This window comes from Cucumis sativus, chromosome 5 (assembly GCF_000004075.3).
Source record: "Cucumis sativus cultivar 9930 chromosome 5, Cucumber_9930_V3, whole genome shotgun sequence".
NCBI lineage: Eukaryota > Viridiplantae > Streptophyta > Magnoliopsida > Cucurbitales > Cucurbitaceae > Cucumis > Cucumis sativus.
In genome coordinates, this window is record NC_026659.2 from 29,233,367 (window position 1) to 29,252,506 (window position 19,140).

Below are 19,140 nucleotides of genomic sequence, written 5' to 3' on the forward strand. Positions count from 1 at the left end.
ATCATAAGTGAAGGTATGCCGCTGGACAATCAATTTCAAGTTGCAGTTGTTATTGATAAATTACCTCCTCTGTGGAAGGATTTAAAAAATACTCTAAGGCACAAAACCAAAAGTTCTCGTTGAAAAATCTTATCACGTGATTAAGATAAAACATTCTTAGTTTTCTTCTTATTTAACATTCTGGCTTTCTTTTTCTCTTTTTAAATAAGAAAATTGTTGTTCTCTGGAGCAACAAAAATGATTAAAAATTATAATGAATTAATAGAAAGATAAAAAAAAATAAGGAAGAAATAGAAAAAAAAAGTACATTTTCGAAAAGAATGAGCTTAATTTGGTAAAAATTTTAGATTCTAAATTTAATTCAAATAAATCAAAAATCAAATCCCCCGTTAAGTTGATTTTCTTTAAAGAAAGTCCTTATAGATTTAAAGTTTAAATACTTTTTAAAATATTCATCGTACACTTTTTAGGTTATTTAAAGATTTAAAAATTATTTAATTTAATATTAAATCATCGCTTTTGATTTTTTTTATAATTTTAAAAATTTATTTTTTAAAAAATTTATTTAACTTAAATTTACCATAAATAATTTAGATATAGAAAGATTAGTTTTAAAATAAAATATTTGAAAAGGGTGAAAAACGAATAATAGAAGAAAAAAAACATGAAATAATAAATTGAAAAAAAAGTTAAATAGAAAGAATAAATGCCTAAACTAATCATAATTAATATTTAATTAAAATTAATTCGTAAATAATATAGATTAAAAACAATAATCTTTTCAAAATTATTAAACTAATTAAAAAGAGTAAAATTTTAATAAATAATAAAATAATGGAAAATTAAATAGATAAGAGTGACAGAGAGTTAAAAGTGATTAAATAAAAGTTATGATAAATCTATCGATTATTGAGTTATGATAAGTCAAGTGTGATAACTTTTGGATCAAGGTTATCACGCACACAAAGAGAGTTGGGTTACAAACTAAATTCGGATCGATGTTCACATCGTTATTTGTTTAGAGTCCAGAAGTGCAGGTGTACGAAAACAACCATGGAGAGGTCCACGGAGGATAATACGTTGGGACTGCGTCTTTCTTCTGCCAGCGAAACTGGTGAAAGCAGCAGTCATTGTGTAGGTAGGACTAAGTCTTACGGCCGCTTGGGCTTCATATCTCACTCAACCATTTTGTCAACTTTTACTCTGCCTTTCATCCTTTTTTTTTTTCTCATTAGCTTCTTCCTTTCTCTGGAAACTTTCGCAATCTCTCTTTGTATTCTATGCTTCATGGGCTCCGAAGGATCCAGGGTGGTTGGTGAGTACTTCAAAACCCTAATTTTCTTCTATCCTTTCATTTCCTTTGTGGGTTTTTGTTTGATTTCTCAATCTTTGTTTATTTGTTCACTTGATCGGTGTTTCTGAAGTTGTTGGGTTAGTTGGGATTTTTCGAATTTTGGGTTTTGTTGGAATTGTTTGTTTGTTGATTGGTTATTGATGGGGCTGATTTCTTTGAATTCAAATTATTGTTGTTGTTGGTCACGTGTTTGATTAGATTATTTGATGGTCTTTTGATTGATTGATTGTTGTTATTAGAAAGGAACTTCTTTGAACTATTTGATCGAATTGGTTAAATTCATTGTTGTCAAAGTCGTGGATGATCGAATTAGTTTGTATAATGGCTGAGAACAATAAAATTCAAATTTGGAAATTTGGATTCGTGGGTGAAGAATTCTGAGAAAAATGTGATATTTCGATCTTACATGAAGACGAAACCTTCTTTGTTGTAGGAAAATTATAATATTAAAAGCTGTAATTGACTAATTATCTTTTTCCTGTTTCTCATACAGTATATATATTATGCTATTATATATACACATTGAAAAAGAAAAATAGGATTTAATGCAGATGGGTAAATCTTAGTCCGAAAGGAGACAAATTAAATAGGTCTTTAAAATCACAACCTTTTCAGGATATGATTTGATTAGACCTTGGACTGATTGGATCATCTGTGAGAGGATGAATGTCGTTCTATTTTTTAGAAGTAGGGTGAATGTACGTTCCTTATCTATCTCAATCTTTTTCTTTGCCCAACTATGAAGCCATCTTCTAGTTTGGTTGACTTGTTTGTAGAAAGCTTATCCAAGACTTTTCATCTTGTAAGTTTTAAGATTGGCCCTTTTGTAGTTTTTCATGTTTAGTGAACTTCTTACTTTGAGAATGATTTGTCTGATTTGTTTTACTTCATCGCGATATTGGTTTCAGTATGTAGTTCTCTTACAAGTTGATGTACCTTGTCATCTCAACTTGTTTAAAATCATGATTTCACAGCCGTTATGTTTCACTCGCATTCTGAATGCATGGAAACCTTATTTTCAATGTTGAAGTGGCCTTCCAATCAATATTGCTAAAGAATGATTTATAATTATCTGCAGTCTTTCCCACATAGTCCAGAAAATTAATTCAAGTTCCAAGTCAACCTAGTTAATTGGTAGTGGTAGGGTTGTTTTTTAATTAACGTAATCAATAGTCATGCAAGTTGATTGGATTTGAAAAGGAAAGCCTAATAAAGTTGGATTGAGTTGGTGTAAGTTTAACATAATACTCACGGAACATCTAGGTGATGGATTCGGCTAGAACTCACCCTTCTGGGTGTGAGAAATACATTGAGAGAGAAGGAGGTATGATGTGGGTTTTAGGAGGGCAAGCGAGAAAAAATAAGGTGTGATGTGTGTTGTGGGAGGGCAAGCGAGAAAGAAAAAGGTGAGGAGAAGGAAGAGAGAAGAAAAAAATTATTGTTTTATTTTTTATCTTTATATTTTAAAATTATATCATATTTTGCCACATCAACAACTTAAAAATATAAGATTAATATATTTAAGCCATTGTCTAGTCAGCCTTATATAACAGAAAATTAATAGGACCAAAAGTGTTAACGGTAGGGACCAAATGTTGCCAAATGCAATGCAGCCCAATTCAAAAGCAAACCTCATGGACCAAAAGCGTATTTCTCCTAAAATTAAAATGATATATTTTCCCCTCTTCCCATTGTCTATCCTCTCCTCCCTCTCTTTTTCTCCTTTGTTGCCATTCCCTCAACTCACATATTTTCGTTTTTTTTTCTAACGGAAAGTCCTCTCTCATGGGTAACCCATGGCTGGCAAGGTTGCTTTGGCGAATTTTTTTTTTTTTTTGATGAAAACAACTTTCACTGATTAAAGAAGAAATATTACAAGGGCTAACAAAACATCCTTTAAAGACCTCCCACTTAAGGAAGGAATTCCAACCAAGAGAGATGGTGAATAATTAGAGAAAAGCTTCGAAATAGAAGTCCAAAGAGAGACATGAAGTCTTATCAAAGACCAGACCTCCCAAGGGTCCTACTCCTTTTCTCTAAAAACTCTATCATTTCTCTCCCCCCAAATATCACACCCCGACAAGCTACATAAAACAACCTTTCTCTCTAAAAGGTGGATGGAAAAGAAACTCGTTGACCATGGCTCAGATATCTCTTTGACGAGTAATACTAATACCAAACTTTTGCAAGAAAGAACTCCACATCGTCCTCGTATACTGACAGTCCCAAAAAAGATGATACATGTCTTCTTCTGCCTTTCGATGCAAAATGCAACAAAAAGGACCCAGGTGTATCAAACACAAGTGTAGTTTTTCCCCGATTCAGCCTATCAAAAGTGTTCACATGACCGAGCAACATTTGCCAAATAAAGAACTTAACTTTCTTAGGTATTTTAATCCTCAAAATAATATCAAACATAGACGATCCAAAAGGGGAAAGATCTAATAACAGTTTGAAGAAGGATTTACAAGCAAACCCCTCCATAGGGTTTGGACTCCAAATTTGAACATCCTCTCTCTCCCCCCAAAAGGGTACCCCTCCAATAAAGAGAGCAAAGAGAAAACCTCCATCATTTCCCTATTGGACAAATTACGATAGAAGCCAAAGGAGAAAGAAATTGACTTCTTCGACCAAACCAAAAAATCAAAGGTTGGATAGTTTTAAGGAAGAAAGGTGATACAAATGAGGAAAAACGGTAGAAAGAGCTCCATCCCCCACCAGTTGATCCTCCCTAAAAGTGTGTACCCTACCGTTTCCCAGTACACTCCTCACAAAATGAGAAAAGGTAGGAAGCTCGAACAATATATCTTTTCGAGGATTTCGGCGTGCGCCTTTAACTCCTTTCTCCACCCAATCAAAAGGGTGGTTACCATGCTTACTCGCCACAATGTTGTGCCACCACGCTTTAGGCTCAAGGGTAAAGCGCCAAAGCCACTTAGCCAATAAAACTCTGCTCCAAGTCCTTAGATTGCCAATCTTGAGACCCCCATACTGACAGGTTTCCTCATTGCCCTTTTATCCACACCTTCTCAAAGAAAGTCCCTCGTGTATTTTTCTAAACATTTACAATCTGCATTGGGAGCTTAATAGAAAGAAAAATAATAGACGGGGATACCACTAAGAACTGATATGATCAAAGTTAACTTGCCTGCCCGCTTTGGAAAAGAAACTTTTCTTCCAATTATCAAGCCTCTTTAATCTTCTTGGATATGGGATCCCAAAACTACTTAGCTCTTGGGTTACCTCCCAAAGGAAGGAAGCCCAAGGTTGGTAGAAGGAAAAAATCCAACCTTACATCCAAATATCTCCGCCCATCTATCAATCTTCCTTTGATCACTATTTATCCCCGAAATTTAACACTTGATCCTATTAATTTTAAGACCAGACATGGCTTCCAAGGACTCCACCATATGATTAATGATCATAAAGGACTCCCCTTTACCTGAGCAAAACAAAATTTTGTCATCAGCAAACTGAAGGTGCAGTAAAGCCACTTCATTTGAACCAATCCTGAGAGGCTCAATGATATTTCCTTCCACACCCTTATTAGTTATTAATGAGCCTACCTAGAACGTCAACGAGTAAGAACAAGAAGGGGGATGGAGGATCTCCTTGCCTTAGACCTCTAGTTGCTAGGATAAAACTTCCATTGACCATGATACAATACTGAACATTCCTAACACAACCCCACATCCACATCCTCCATTGCCAGCCAAAGCCTTTCTTCATCATCACCTTATCCAAAAAATCCCTGTCAACGTGACCATATGCCTTTTCAGAATCAAGTTTGAGAATAACTCCTTCCTTATTCTTCAAACGGATGTCTTCAATTGCCTCATTGGCTATAAGAACCTGATCTAAGATATGCCTTCCTGCCAAAAAAGCTCCCTGAGCTTTAGAGATGGTAGAAGACATCACTTTCCTTAATTGATTAGCCAGGACTTTTGCCAAAATCTTATAAACACTATTGATGAGACTAATAGTCTAGACTTCTTTACTAAATTGGCATTTTCCTTCTTAGGTATTAGACACACTTAAGTCTCCCCCATGGACTGATTAAGAATACGTCTTTAAAAAAAACACTTTAGACCCCCCCTCCAAATCTCCCTTAACAATGTTCCAATTGTCCTTAAAGAAAGCCATAGTAAAACCATCCAAATCTGGGGATTTGTTCCCATCACTGCTAAACATGGGCTTTCTAATTTCCTCCAGTGTGAACGGAGCCACAAGCTCCTCGTCCTCCCTAAGAGCAATGGGGTTCCAATCAGTACCTTCAACGAAAGGTTTCTCTTGAGCTAGTGGACTATAAAGCTTTGAGAAAACTGTAAGCATTTCCTCCTCAATCTCTCGATCATTGCTGGTTCTCACCCTGCTCTCAAGTTACAGAGATCCAATATAATTCTTATTCCTTCTACAACTAGCCACTCTATGGAATAAACTAGTATTGCAGTCCCCTTCCTTGGCCCATTTAACTTTAGTCTTTTGGCTCCAATTGACAATTTTCTTTATGATCAACTCTTCAAAATCCCTTTTCAAGTCATCCCTCTCCATTCTTAGACTTTTGTCTTAAGGACCATCCAACTCGAGACTGTCAATTTCTTCAATTCTGTCTTAAATTGCCTTCTTTCTCATGCGAATATATCTAAAAGCTTCTCTATTCCAGACTTTAAGGTTACCTCAGCTTTCCCATTAGACAATAACCTTCCCATTTCCCTCGGACCATCATGCTCCACTAATTTGAAATATTAGCCTTAGAATTAGGATGGTCCAGCCACATATTTTCAAAATGAAAGGGGCGGGCCCCATCTAATTGGTCTTGAGTTCAGGATATTAGGCCAATGATCCGATATAATTCTAGGCCCTCTAGTTTGTCTGGGATAACGAAACCTTTCAATTCAAAACTTTGACAAAAGAAATCTATCAATCTCAGTAGCTCTTCTGCTATTTGTCTAGTTGAAATTACTCTCGACCAGAGGAGGATCAAATAACCCACTTTCTTCGATAAACTTGTTGAACCCCCTCATTAAGCTAGTTATCCTTCCCCAGACTTCTCCTTTGGAGATGGAACCACATTGAGATCTCCAGCCACACACCAATGTGAACTGCAATAAGCATAAAGGTCTCCCAACTCCTCCCAGAAAGCCTCCCTTCTCGAGGCTTCAGAGGACCATAAACCTCGTTAACCCAAAGTTCTTCACCTTCACTATCCAAAAAAGAGATAATGATAGAAAAATTCCCCCAAACCACTTCATTTGCCAAACATGTCCTAGTATTTGATAGAATAAGAATTCCACCTTGAGACCCAATCAATTCCAGGATCTCCCACTCCATCCTTCTATTCCTCCACATTTTTCCAATACTCCTACAGAAATATCTCCTTTTAGTTTCATAAGAATAACAGTATCCAGGTCCTCTTTTCTAAGGATCTCCTTAACAAGTTTCTTTTTAACTTGCCCAACCCAAGAGGCGAATTTTAATATTTAGATGTCAATAGCCCCTCCCCTTTTCAATCTTTCTTTCTTCTGTAACTTACATAGCGATCCAGTTTCTTTTACTCCCTTGCTAGTTTATCAGCCCCTCTTTTTCCTCTTCCTCTTTTCAACACCCTACTTTTGTAAGGTACCTAGCTCCCCTTTCCCATCTTTGGCTCTCTTGGCCTCCAATTTTTTAATTACCATCGAGGCTGAAGCTGCTCATCCTCGATTCTTTAAACCAATGTTTGATGGAGCCATGGAGGAGTTTGAAGACCTTTAGGATTGGACAACTAAAACCTTCACATTTTTTTGCTTACTTTTTTTTCAAAAAATATGATGACCTTCACGTTTTTTTTTTTGGCTATAATTACAAGATAGCTGTGTAATTTGTACACCTATCTCCCATTGAAAGAATTGTTTTTTCTCTTCTTCAATGATTCTAAAATCCCAAGAATGAAAGTGAAATTCTGAATATTGAGAGATAAACCCTGTCTTAACAAATTCTCTGGTTCCCCTTCTGATTTACATAAGCCCACTGCCATATTTGCACAAAATATTTAATGTCGCAACTTCAGTTTTCTTGAAAATCTCCTTCAGAGATTCCCAATTTGCATCCACATTTGCTTTCTTTATAATTACAGCCACTTCACATTCAAAAGCAAACTCACACAATTCTTCCTCTTTCTCCCATTGATCTTTATTTTGCAAAATCTTCTTTTCCGAGTCAGAGTCTACCTTCTTCATCTTCTCCTTTGTTTTAACTTCTTGGTTTAAGTCAACTTTTTTGAGTTTTGAAGAGGCTTAGCTACTTTTTGGACTGTGTTGCAACACACAGCTTCTTGGTGGAGTACGAATTACACCACTTTTGTAATTAGTAATTATAGCCTTTCTATGATTTTCAACAATTGGGAGGCCATCATTTTTTAGTTTCTTGTGGGGGAGGGCCTCTTATCCCTTGCCTATAGGTTGTTCTCTTTTGTTATATGAATATACATGTTTCTTATAAAAAAAAAAAAAAAAAAAAAACAAAGAGGCTTAGTTGCTTTTGGAAACCCAGTTGATTTGCCTGCTATCGACCGCCATCCCCTACCTTACGTCTTTGGGAATGAATATCCTCGTATGCCATCCCTTGAAGTACTCTAAGCAAAACTTCCTTTATTGTCTTCTAAAGTCTGGAAGAAGATAATTGCTGAACCTAATCTTCTTCTTTGCCCAAAACCCTTCGGATTAATGATCTTCTCAGCTGAGGCTAAGCAGTCTCTAACCCCACAATACCCCAATACAATTCCAGCTTGATAGATCTTTTTCCATACTTTTCATGGATGATTATTTTCCTTTTATTTGGAAAATCACTGATTACAAACAATTTTCTGTCTACTATAACCTCCCCCATTTTTAAATTTTCTCACATTTTGAGAGAAATTAGAGAGAGGTTTAAGTTTTAGTGCTCACTTCTTAGTTTGTTAGTTGTGATGCAACCTTCATCTCCAACAAGCAAGCTCGCTCCTGTTCAGTCTTATTATTATTCTCAATCTCTTAGCAACCTTAGCTGGAATGAGAGAGAAAGAGGGAGAGAATTAAGAGGAACTCTTGAAAGTATCCCCATTGTGGAAGGTAATCTAGACACTTCAAAAATGCAAGGATTCCTACCTTTAACGTTTAGCTTGTTTCTTTAAAATTCCTTGAAACTCAGTAAAAGAATCAATCTGTCCAACTGTCCCTAAGACGTACCCAAGTAATAGAGAAGCTAGTGGCCAAGCACAATCTAAGAAGCATGGATACAAATAACATAGATGTGGTCAGACTCATTTTCTTCAAGTCTTAACACATACACTTCCATTTATTTAAATATACATTTAAAAAATATTCATCATTCTATATGATATTGATATTCAAAGTTAACCTTTTTATAGTATGCTTAAAAATAGATTGCTGTATTTTCACTGAAAATTTAATAATTCTTGTCCTATATTATTATGTGTCTGTTTAGTATGCTTAACAAGTGTTCAATGTTTATCTAACAAATGATGAATTAATATTGACTTTGTATTACTAGTGTGTAACACAACTATTGTGTGTCTGACCTGTGTCTGACATGGACATGTTAGCCAAACTGAAGTCTTCCTACTTCTTAGCACAGCCCTCCATGACAGCCAACTTGCTTCTCTTGAGATCTTGATTAATTTAATTAACATGCCCTTATTATATCTTGGTTCTAATCTTTTAGAGAGGAATGAGACTATATTTATGTTGTGTTTTTTTAATAGACTTAAACGTGATTCCTTGACCAGTTTATGATACAGTTGTACTTTTTGTGTACATGTGCGTGTAAAATCTATCTACTGTTCTCTCAAATACTTTTTACTGCTTTTCAAAATATATATATATATTCTTTATCTCTCACTCCTAATCTGATTACGTGTGTTACATCTTGAAACCCATAGAGCCAGTTATGTTGCATCTTTGAAGCATGATAGTTTTAACTTGCTAATCATATCCCTTTGCTTGACCTATGCACATCTGCTTGTTTGCAGTTCCTCGGAATTTTAGATTATTGGAAGAGCTTGAGAGAGGTGAAAAAGGGATTGGGGATGGAACTGTCAGCTATGGCATGGACGATCCAGATGATTTCTTAATGCAATCTTGGACTGGGACCATTATAGGTCCACCTAATGTGAGTTCCAAATTTTCAGCTTATGTGTTGGAACCTTTTTCTTATTTGAATGAGTTTGGGGGTATTCAGTTCAAGGTTGAAGTTGATGTCATTGAGTTCTCTGTGAAAGTGGATTTTATTTACCCCTAAATTGCATTTGTTATTTGTTATGAAGGTTGTCATATTTTTGAAAAAACATAAGCAAAAAAATGTGAAGGTTTTAGTTGTGCTACTGATTTGTTTAGAATGGTATTGATCTAATGAGCTTATCTGATGAGTATGAGTTATCAGAGTTTTTGAATCATCATAATTTGTAATTGATCTTGTTTGTGACACTTAATAACGATAAATGCCTTTGGATGTCGAACTTATCAATCACCCGTAAGTTACAAGGATTCTTTCTCTCTCGACTTCAACTTTCTTGTTGCAAAGCAACTGTTCTTGGCAATATAGCATGATTCTTTTTATTGTTTTTCATTCTAATTTTATACCTTTACTGCCTATCAGTTTTCTTCTAGCTAATTGTTTCTTAAGAAAGCTGATGGTTTGACTTTGTGTCTATTTAGACTGTTCATGAAGGGAGAATCTACCAATTGAAGCTATTTTGTGGAAAGGATTACCCGGATAATCCTCCAGCTGTTAGATTCCAAAGTAGGATAAACATGACCTGTGTCAATCCTGAAACTGGAGTGGTATGAACTATTTCTCTAGGTATTTATAGTCATTTCGTAAATGGAAATAATGTGTGCTTGGTAATATTACCAGGTTGAAAAGAACATTCTTCCCATGCTTGCCAAATGGCAAAGGGAATATACAATGGAGGACATATTGACACAACTGAAGAAAGAAATGATGTCATCACATAATAGGAAGCTCGCTCAGCCTCCTGAAGGTGCTTATTTAGATCTCCAATCAAAATTGTTCATTGTTCTTAAGAGAAAAGTATCGGTAACAAGATTACAATGATGAATTTAGTCATTTTTTGAAAGGATATATCATCCATTCAAAACTGTTTGTTGCTTGAATTAGGACTTATTGGGACTATCTTTTCCGGTTAAATTTATGTGGTACTATATTTGCTAGCTGCTAAAATTTTCCTTCTGTTGTAAGTTTTTGGTTGGCTTTTTTATTATATATGCTCTGGTATATTCTTTCATTTCTCCTAATGAAAACGTGGTTTCTTAAAAAGAAAAAATTCTCAAAATCTAAAATTACATGTTAAGGACTGTTGTTACTATTTTAAAAAATGAAGCCAAATTTTGAAAGGTAGAAAAAAGTAATTTTCAAAAACTTGTTATTGTTTTTAGAAATTGACTAGGATTTCAAGTACTTCTCTAGAAAGGTGAAACCCACAATTGGAAAATTGGATACACTAAAAATGAAATGGTTACCTTAAAATGGGGCCTTAATCATCATTAGTGTTTGATTTGGAGTTTGAGATGACTGTGTAATATCATTTTCAGGAAATGAAGAGGGAAGGACGGAACAAAAGGGGCTAGTCTTGAAGTGTTGTATTCTTTGATTCAGGTAATTGCATGACATGATGAATTTTGAATAATTAAATAATTAAATAATTAAATATAAATATCAAAACAGCACTAGTAATTGTTAATACTCTTAATTAATTTTAAATATATTAAAAAATGTCCCTAGAAGATTCTTTAACTTTCAATTCATGTCCAAATAGGTTCCTAAAATTTCCAATTTTGTATCTAATAGGTCTTTGACCAAGTCGACATATTTTTGTAAAATTCATGTATCTATTGATTCTATAAAACATAAAATTCAATTTTATATCCCGTACATCAATTACCAATGAATCTTTGTTAAAAATTAAATGTGTTAGGGACCTATTAGATAAAATATGGATAGTTAAAGGATCTATCAGGCACAAAATTATAGTTTAGGGATTTGTTCGAAACAAAATTGAAAGTGTAAAGATTTATTACACACTTTTGGAAGTGCAAAGACCAAATAGATAGAAACCGAAAGTTCAAAGGAGTAAACTTGTAATTTAACCCATAGGAAACAAAAACCATCTTATTGATATGGTGAAATGTACCAAAGATCCTATAATGAATAATTTGAGGAATCTAGTCCAGTGTGTAATAACAGCAGATAAACTGCAATTGGAAAGAAGAGGCTGTAGCTTACTCCAAGATAAAGCTAAGAGAAAAATAGACTCCAAAGAAGGCTTGAATGAAATTCAGGCAGTTTTCTCATCCTTGAAAGGGAGATGATGTCACCAGGGCGAGTCAAATTCTACCCAAAAGTATTCAAGATATAATTGCTCTTAAAGTCATATCACATATGCAAAGGTACGACCACTGAAGATGTGGATTTCTGTTTCCATATTCTGTATGCATAGAGGACAGCAAGATGGAGAAATAGATAACAAAGGGAGATTTCTTCTATATAATGTCTTGTATTAAGCCCCCATGTGAAGAATTTAATCTTCTTTGGATGCATTCCTTTCCATATGTGTTTATAGAGCTATCAATGAGCACTGGTTACCACTGGTTTCTGGGGAGAGCAAAGTTATAGTAATAGCAAAGACAATGAGGTCCAAACCAGAAGCTCGTCTTTTTTAAGATGGTATCTGAAGAAGAGGTGCCTGGAATTCTCACTAGACTTCCAAAAGTCACCTATAGATGCCTCTTTTCTAGAGGGCATATAGGGGCGGCTAAGTTCCTTGAAGAGGATTCATACCACCTTCAAAATCAGATGAATGGGAATCTGAGGGCTTGGTGGTCTATTGTCAATCTTTTCTTACTCAGATCGGGCCTCTCCCTCAACGCCTGCAAAACTTCTCTTATTGGGATCAATATTAGTGATGATGTGGTTGTTTCTAGTGCTTTTTGTTGGGTTGCAAAGCTGATAAATTACCTTTCATCTATTTAGGTTTCCCCTTGGGTGGAAAGCTTGCGGCTAAGGAGGTGTGGACTGCTCTTGAGGAGAAATTTAAAACAAAAATTGACAAATGGTGAGGCTTGGTCTTTTCTAATGGGGATAGGCCTACTCTTGCTCGGTCGGTTCTTCAAAGCTTACCGTGCTACTTCTTCTCCTTATTGAAGGCTTCGAAGTGTTATATTTCTCACTTGGGGAAGCTTGTTCGTGATTTTGGACCAGAGGAATTGGTAATTCGGCTTACCCATCTTGTTTGACCTCTCTCTCTACATTTATGGAGGGTTGATAATTGGCTCCAATAGTCAGAAAAATAGTGCTCTCTTGATGAGGCGGCTTTGGAGGGTTTGCCACAACAAAAATGCCCTTTGGAGGAAGGCGAGTAGTGCTATTTATGGTTGTGGATGAGCATGGGTCTCCATTGAGCCAAGAGACAGAAGAAGCTTTAGATTGCATTGAGCCAAGAGACAGAAGAAGCTTTAGATTGCATTGAGCCAAGAGACAGAAGAAGCTTTAGATTGCATTGAGCCAAGAGACCGAAGAAGCTTTAGATTGCATTGAGCCAAGAGACAAGAAGCTTTAGATTATGGAATGGTATTTTAAAACAAAATATCAACGTTTTTCCTTTACCTACTTTGTGGTGGCTGATGGTGTGCTATAAGGATGTTTTGGTGGCGGATTGTTGGGTTAATTCAAGTCAAGCTTGGGATTTAGGGACGAGGAGAAGATTGTTTGATTGAGAAGGCAGCTATATTATTGCCCTTGCTCAATTGCTGATCAATTGGGTGGTGAATAGAACCAAGGATAGCTTACGATGTAGGTTGGAGGCTTTCTGGCAGTTTTCAACCAAGTGTTCCTTAAGTTGACTAGAGGGTCCCCAAAATTTAATCTCCCTATGTCCAATCTTATTTGCAAACCAAAAATTCCTAAAAACACGAAGTTTTTCCTTTGGTCCCTTCTGACCGAAGCCTGAACACTCATGACAGCCTCCAGATGAGGTTTCGTAATTGGTTTCTTTCCCTTTCCATGTTTCTTCTTTTGCCAGAAGGAGGTCGAGACCTTAGACCATTTATTCTTACACTGCGAGTTCACTTCAAAGGGTGAAGTAGGATTTTTTATACTTTAGGGTTGGATTGTTGGTCTCCCCATGAGGATTGATAATTGGATGATGGATGGCTTGGATGGTGGCAACTTTCGTGGGAAAGGAACAATCTTGTGGAGTTGTGCTACCTGTGCTCTTTTGTGGCATCTTTGGAATGAAAGGAATAGTAGGGGGTGTTTGAGGATAAGTTTAGTCCTTTCGATTCTTTTTAGGCTCTTGTGTCTTGGTGGTGTACAAATTACACAGTTATTTTGTAATTATAGCCTTTTCATGATTATTAACAATTGAAGGGGTCTTTTTGTTTAGTTTTTTTTCTTGTCCCTCAACCCAGCTTTCTTTTGTTCTTCATACATCTATCTATCTCCGTTTTATTAAAAAAAAATACCAATCCTCTTATCCTCTTTCTGGAATGATGTTTTATCTCCTTTCCCAACTTGATGAGTACAGTGTTTATGAAAGATGTCCTGTTTTGTTTGTCTGTAGATTTCCAAGGCCCTTTGGATGAGTGGAGGAGTACTCGGTCTCATACCATAACAGGTGGATGTGGGGTCCATTATTTAGTAACAATCAATTTCCTACATACGGATTTACCCTGTCATGCCCTAAGAAAACTAGGATAGTCAATGTTCGTCATGAAAATCCTTGGATAAACCCAGGAAACTAGCGCATATAATATTGTTTTCAAGAGAAACTTGACCTCGTTGTTGTTTACGTGTTGACTCATTAGAACTAATCTATTTTCAAATTTGAATTTTCATTGTACGTTGCATAGCATCATCATATATTCTACAAGGACAAGTTCTTGAATCTGAACACAAGGAACTAACCTCCTTTCTTCTTTACTTATGTATGCTTTGTTTATTAATTATTTCATCGAACAATAGGCATCATCTCTATGTCTATTTAGCCCTTGTACTTGTTCCTACGGATCTTTGTATTCTCTAGTCTGTTTCTGGTTAGATTTCAATTGGTGGTTGAATTTCCAATTGTGTATTTAATAAGTCCCTACCATTCATTTCTCTTTAAGTAGGCCCATGCGATCTTTGGTTTATGAGTTTGATATTTCAATCAGGCAGCAAGCCTCCATGTGAATAATTTTTTTTCTTGATCACCATATCTGCAGATTTTGGCAATGACTGAGGCATACACGGTGCTCGTCGGATTGCAGTATGCCAAAGCCTTGTACTCCGTTTATAGTTCTTAACATAGCAATTTGAATTTGGCAAGCTCTCAAAAGCGAGCTTGGTTGTCTAAAGTAAATGATGTGTCTTATGTATGGATAAATTCTGAAGTTGATGGATATTCTCAGTGTAAATGAAATTCTATATCAAAGTTTAAGGTGAAAAGGTATTAAATGATAATGTACTTAAGAATATACTTCGTGCTTTTTTTTCTCCGTATAGGACATCTTAAAAATAATTAGAGAAAGGGTGGCTTGGCCCAAGATTGTGATGAAAAGCTTGTTTCAGGGTTGGTGATTGGTTTGTTTCTTTGCTAGTTATCGTTATCATTGATTTGTTGGATTGAGGCTATTTAATAATTATGTACCATAGTTTAGGTTACTCAAAACTTGTTTTGTTTTTCTGCTGAAAAAAAGATAATGGAAAAGAAAAGAAACCCTCTCCTTTCTCATTTCACTCACATAACTTATCTCTTTTGCATGATCTTCCACAAGCAGCAGCAACAACAACAATGTTCTACCTACTCCCTGCTACCAAGTTCAGTATTTTTGTTAGCATTCCGCCGCCATCATAGTTTAACTTGGTCTTTGCATAGATGTGATTCCAACCAGCAAATATCTCAACCACTTGTGAACAAAGGTTGAGAGCCCTATGAAATCTTGAAAGCTGTATTTGATATGACAAAGGAAATTGTGTGGCTTAGAGAAGGGTCTTTATCGACATGATTTACACAAGACTCAACATTGGTCTTTTTCTTTTCGGAAGTGGTTCATCATTGAGATCTTTCCTACTTTTGTATATGTCCTTGTTATATCTTCTGTACATCTTTCTGTATTTTAGATTTCTATTCACAAATACCAATTAATTTATCTAATTTTCTTTTCATCTTTTAATGTATTTTTGCTTTTTCTTATTCTAATATTTCATCTCACTCCCTTACACACTTTTTAATTGATATATAAACATTTTCAAAGTGACAAAACTGCTGAGGATGGAAATTGAGAAATGGTTCTTTTTGTAATATTTGAAAGCATACTTATTTAAATTGATTTACAAATTTTGTTAATTTTTTCCAATCATTTTCGATAAGCATCTATGATGACCTCTTTGTTTTTTGGTTTGAACTTAAGTTTCATGTTGTTATGGTTTTTCAAGTTTTGAATCATGTTTTCTTTTTCTTCTTGTAGAGGTAGAGAGCACCACTTATTTGCCCTTTAACAACAACGAAACTGGATTGAAGAAGAATTATTTGAGAATAGAGGTGTAGAGTTAAGGGAAGACCTTTACGTTAGATGTGATTTCCTTCATTCCAACTTTACGAACGCCATTGTCAGTAGTCATGAGCAACCCACAATTTTGTTTAAATTGTGCAATGATGCACACACATGTTGTACTGTTGTACCATCATTATAAGTTATTTATGATCTCAATGTTTTTGGATTTGTGAAAAAATGAAGAGTAACAAAAAAAACCTATAGCGAAGGATTACACTATACTTCTTTTTTTTTTTTTTACCAACAAATCTTACTTTATAATGGAAAGGGTTTCTTCAAGAACTTCACTCTGATTCATTCTTTTATGATCTCAATCGTTTGATATTTTTAATGTTGTTAGGTCAGTTTTTTATAATAAAATGCTTAAATCGAATTTTAGTTTCTTATAAGGTTAGATATCTTCATTTCTTTTTATAACGATGTAAGACCACATGTCCACAATAGAAAATATGAAAAATGCCTCAGTCAATATGTGATTATTCGACCACACTCGCGTGTGAGTAATCTTCTTCTAAATGAACGTGTACAATAGTCTAAATAAATTATCTATGATCATTTGGATTATAATAAGTGATTGTGTAGTTCTTTTTAAACGATGAGAAAATGGCTTCAAATCTAAACCATCATGTTGTACATGCTAAACGATCGTGTTGACTATGGTAAGTGATCATTTAAATCATATTAACACGATAATGTAATTTTTTTTAAACAATGAAAAATGGGCTTTAAATTTAAACGATAGTGTTAACCATGGTAAACGATCGTGTTGATAATGGTAAGCGACCGTTTTAAATCATGTCAAAATGATATTTAAACGATCTTGATATTCTCGAATATGAGAAAGATGAAGTAGTTTCAAAGAATCTTGTCAAAAACTGTGAACATGAAATCAGAGATTTAAACAGAACAATAAATCGTTTTGAAAATAGAAAGAAAATATGAAAAAGGAGAAGAGAGATCTAAGAAGAGAAAATGAATATATCACAAAGAAAAAGAAGAAAAAGTGACGAATTGTCTACAATATCCAAAAACAAATATGAAAGTTATGAAAGTATTGCACCAACTCTATACGCTTTTGCTTTTTGTTATACAAATTGTAAAATTTTTTTTGTGTTTTTGTTACCTTTATAAAAATTAACCAAATCTATTTTGGAAGCCAATAAAATTCAATTTTTTATGATTTTGAAAAAGTTATGTATTTTGGAATAAATTAATTGTATAAACTATTTGGATTTTTATTTTATAATCTAATAATTAGTAATTAATTAGAGATTTTATAATGAATAACCTTTTTGGTATATAGCAATTTCTTAAACAATTTGTAAATATAGCAAATTTTGTATTCTTTTTTAAACTATTCCAAAATTACCCTTGTTTTAAAAAACATCTCCACAATTTTCTTTTTCTCCACAATTTTCTTTTATTCTCCACGATTTTCTCCATTTTTCATCTTAACCGTCGTTTTCTCCATTCTCCATATTCACCGTCGTTTTCTCCATTCTCCATTTTTACCATTGTTTCTTCTCAATCTTCTTTGTGATTTTCTTATGTTTTAAGATCATTTCTTCTCTCCACGATTTTTTTCCATCTCACTTTGATATTTTTTTTAAATGTGATTCTTCTCTAAAATTTTACTTCATCCAATTTTTAAAATTTGATTTAATTTCTTCACTTGATTTTGTTCAATTCAATTGATTTTACCAATATTTTTATATTTAAAAATGTGTTTAATTTCACTTGTATCACTTCACTAGTTTGAGGATTCATAGAAATTGAGCATATTAAGAATTTTTCTATCACTTCTACAATTTTAGGTTAAAAGAAATTGAGATTTTTTTTCCTAAAAATATTGATGAATACAAGTTATCATTTAGACTATTAGTTGGATTAGTTAATATGAGCATAGTGATGTTAGTTTATCATTGATAGACCTGTATCCTAGTGCAACACTAATATCCTAAGTTATCATGATAGTAGTCTATCAATGATAGACTCGTATTCTAGTCCATCATTAATACTAGTCTATCAATGATAGACTCGTATCCTAGTCCATCACTAATAGTAATCTATCAATGATAACTCGTATCCTAGATCATCACTGATATTAAACCCTATCCTAGACCATCACTAATATCCTAAGTTATTACTGATAGTAGTATATCAATAATAGATATGTATCCTAGTCCATCACTGATATTAGTCTATCAATGATAGACCTGTATCCTAGTCCATCACTGATAGTAGTCTATCAATAATAGACTTGTATCCTAGGTTATCACTAATATTAGTCAATCAGTGATAGACTCTATCTTCTATAATGCTATGAGTGTAACACTAGGATGATAAACTGTATATATATATATATATATATATATATATATATATATATATATATTGCAACGATTCAGAATTATGATTAATCAATGTTATGAGTGTAATACTACCTCTATTCCCACACATTTTTAAATATAAAAATACTAGTAAAATCAATTTAATTGAACAAAATCAACCTAGAGTGATAAAATTAAATCAAATTGTAAAAATTGGATGAAGTATAATTTTAAGGAAGAATCACATCTAAAAAATGATCAAAGTGAGATGAAAGAAAATCGTGGAGAGAAAAAATGATCTTAAAATAGGAGAAAATCACAAAGAAGATGGAGAAGAAACGATGGTGAAGATGGAGAAGGGAGAAAAAGACGGTGAAAATGGAGAATGGAGAAAACGGTGAAGATGAAAAATGGAGAAAATTGGGGAGAATGAGAGAAAATTGTGGAGAAAAATAAAATCTTTAAAGAAAATCGGAATATGAAGAAAATGAAGAAAGTGGAAAATGGAAGACAATGAGTAAAATGTATTTGGGGGTATTTTCGTCTTTTACCTTGAAATTTAATTAAAATTTATCATACTTGCAATTCTTTTAAAGATTTGTTATATCCTTAATTAATTTGTAGTAATTTTTTATATTCCCACTCACCCCAATTAATTAAATCAAAATTATTTTGAAACAACTCGTTATTTACCCAAATGAAACTTGAAAAAATATTATTGTTGTTGTAACATTTTTTTTTTAATTTCATTTTGAAAAGTAGCTAAACCGTTTTAGGTTGGGAAAAATTGCAAATCGATTTTTAATTTAATTAATTAATAGTTAAAAGACTATAAATATTGGTTAATTTTCATAAATATAACAAATAG

At 34.0% G+C, this 19,140-nt stretch overlaps 1 protein-coding gene across 5 annotated transcripts; it reads left to right on the forward strand.

Annotated features, from left to right (window-relative positions):
- The first annotated feature begins 1,086 nt into the window (after nucleotides 1-1,086).
- LOC101214074 (ubiquitin-conjugating enzyme E2 variant 1B) lies at nucleotides 1,087-15,460 on the forward strand. 5 transcript variants are annotated; one of them, XR_004216815.1, is made up of 7 exons: nucleotides 1,087-1,315; nucleotides 9,363-9,502; nucleotides 10,048-10,173; nucleotides 10,247-10,373; nucleotides 10,945-11,008; nucleotides 13,971-14,024; nucleotides 14,611-14,945. XR_004216815.1 is itself a non-coding variant. In XM_031885786.1 (6 exons), exons 1-5 carry the CDS (start codon nucleotides 1,288-1,290, stop codon nucleotides 11,001-11,003), a joined length of 480 nt encoding a protein of 159 aa, XP_031741646.1. In that variant the 5' UTR covers nucleotides 1,087-1,287; the 3' UTR covers nucleotides 11,004-11,008; nucleotides 15,166-15,460. The 5 variants fall into 5 exon arrangements, 3 of the variants coding, with proteins under 3 accessions (XP_031741646.1, XP_011655947.1, XP_011655949.1); XR_969654.2 differs by lacking the exons at nucleotides 13,971-14,024; nucleotides 14,611-14,945 and adding exons at nucleotides 12,383-12,464; nucleotides 12,556-13,897; XM_031885786.1 differs by lacking the exons at nucleotides 13,971-14,024; nucleotides 14,611-14,945 and adding an exon at nucleotides 15,166-15,460.
- The last annotated feature ends 3,680 nt before the right edge of the window (nucleotides 15,461-19,140 follow it).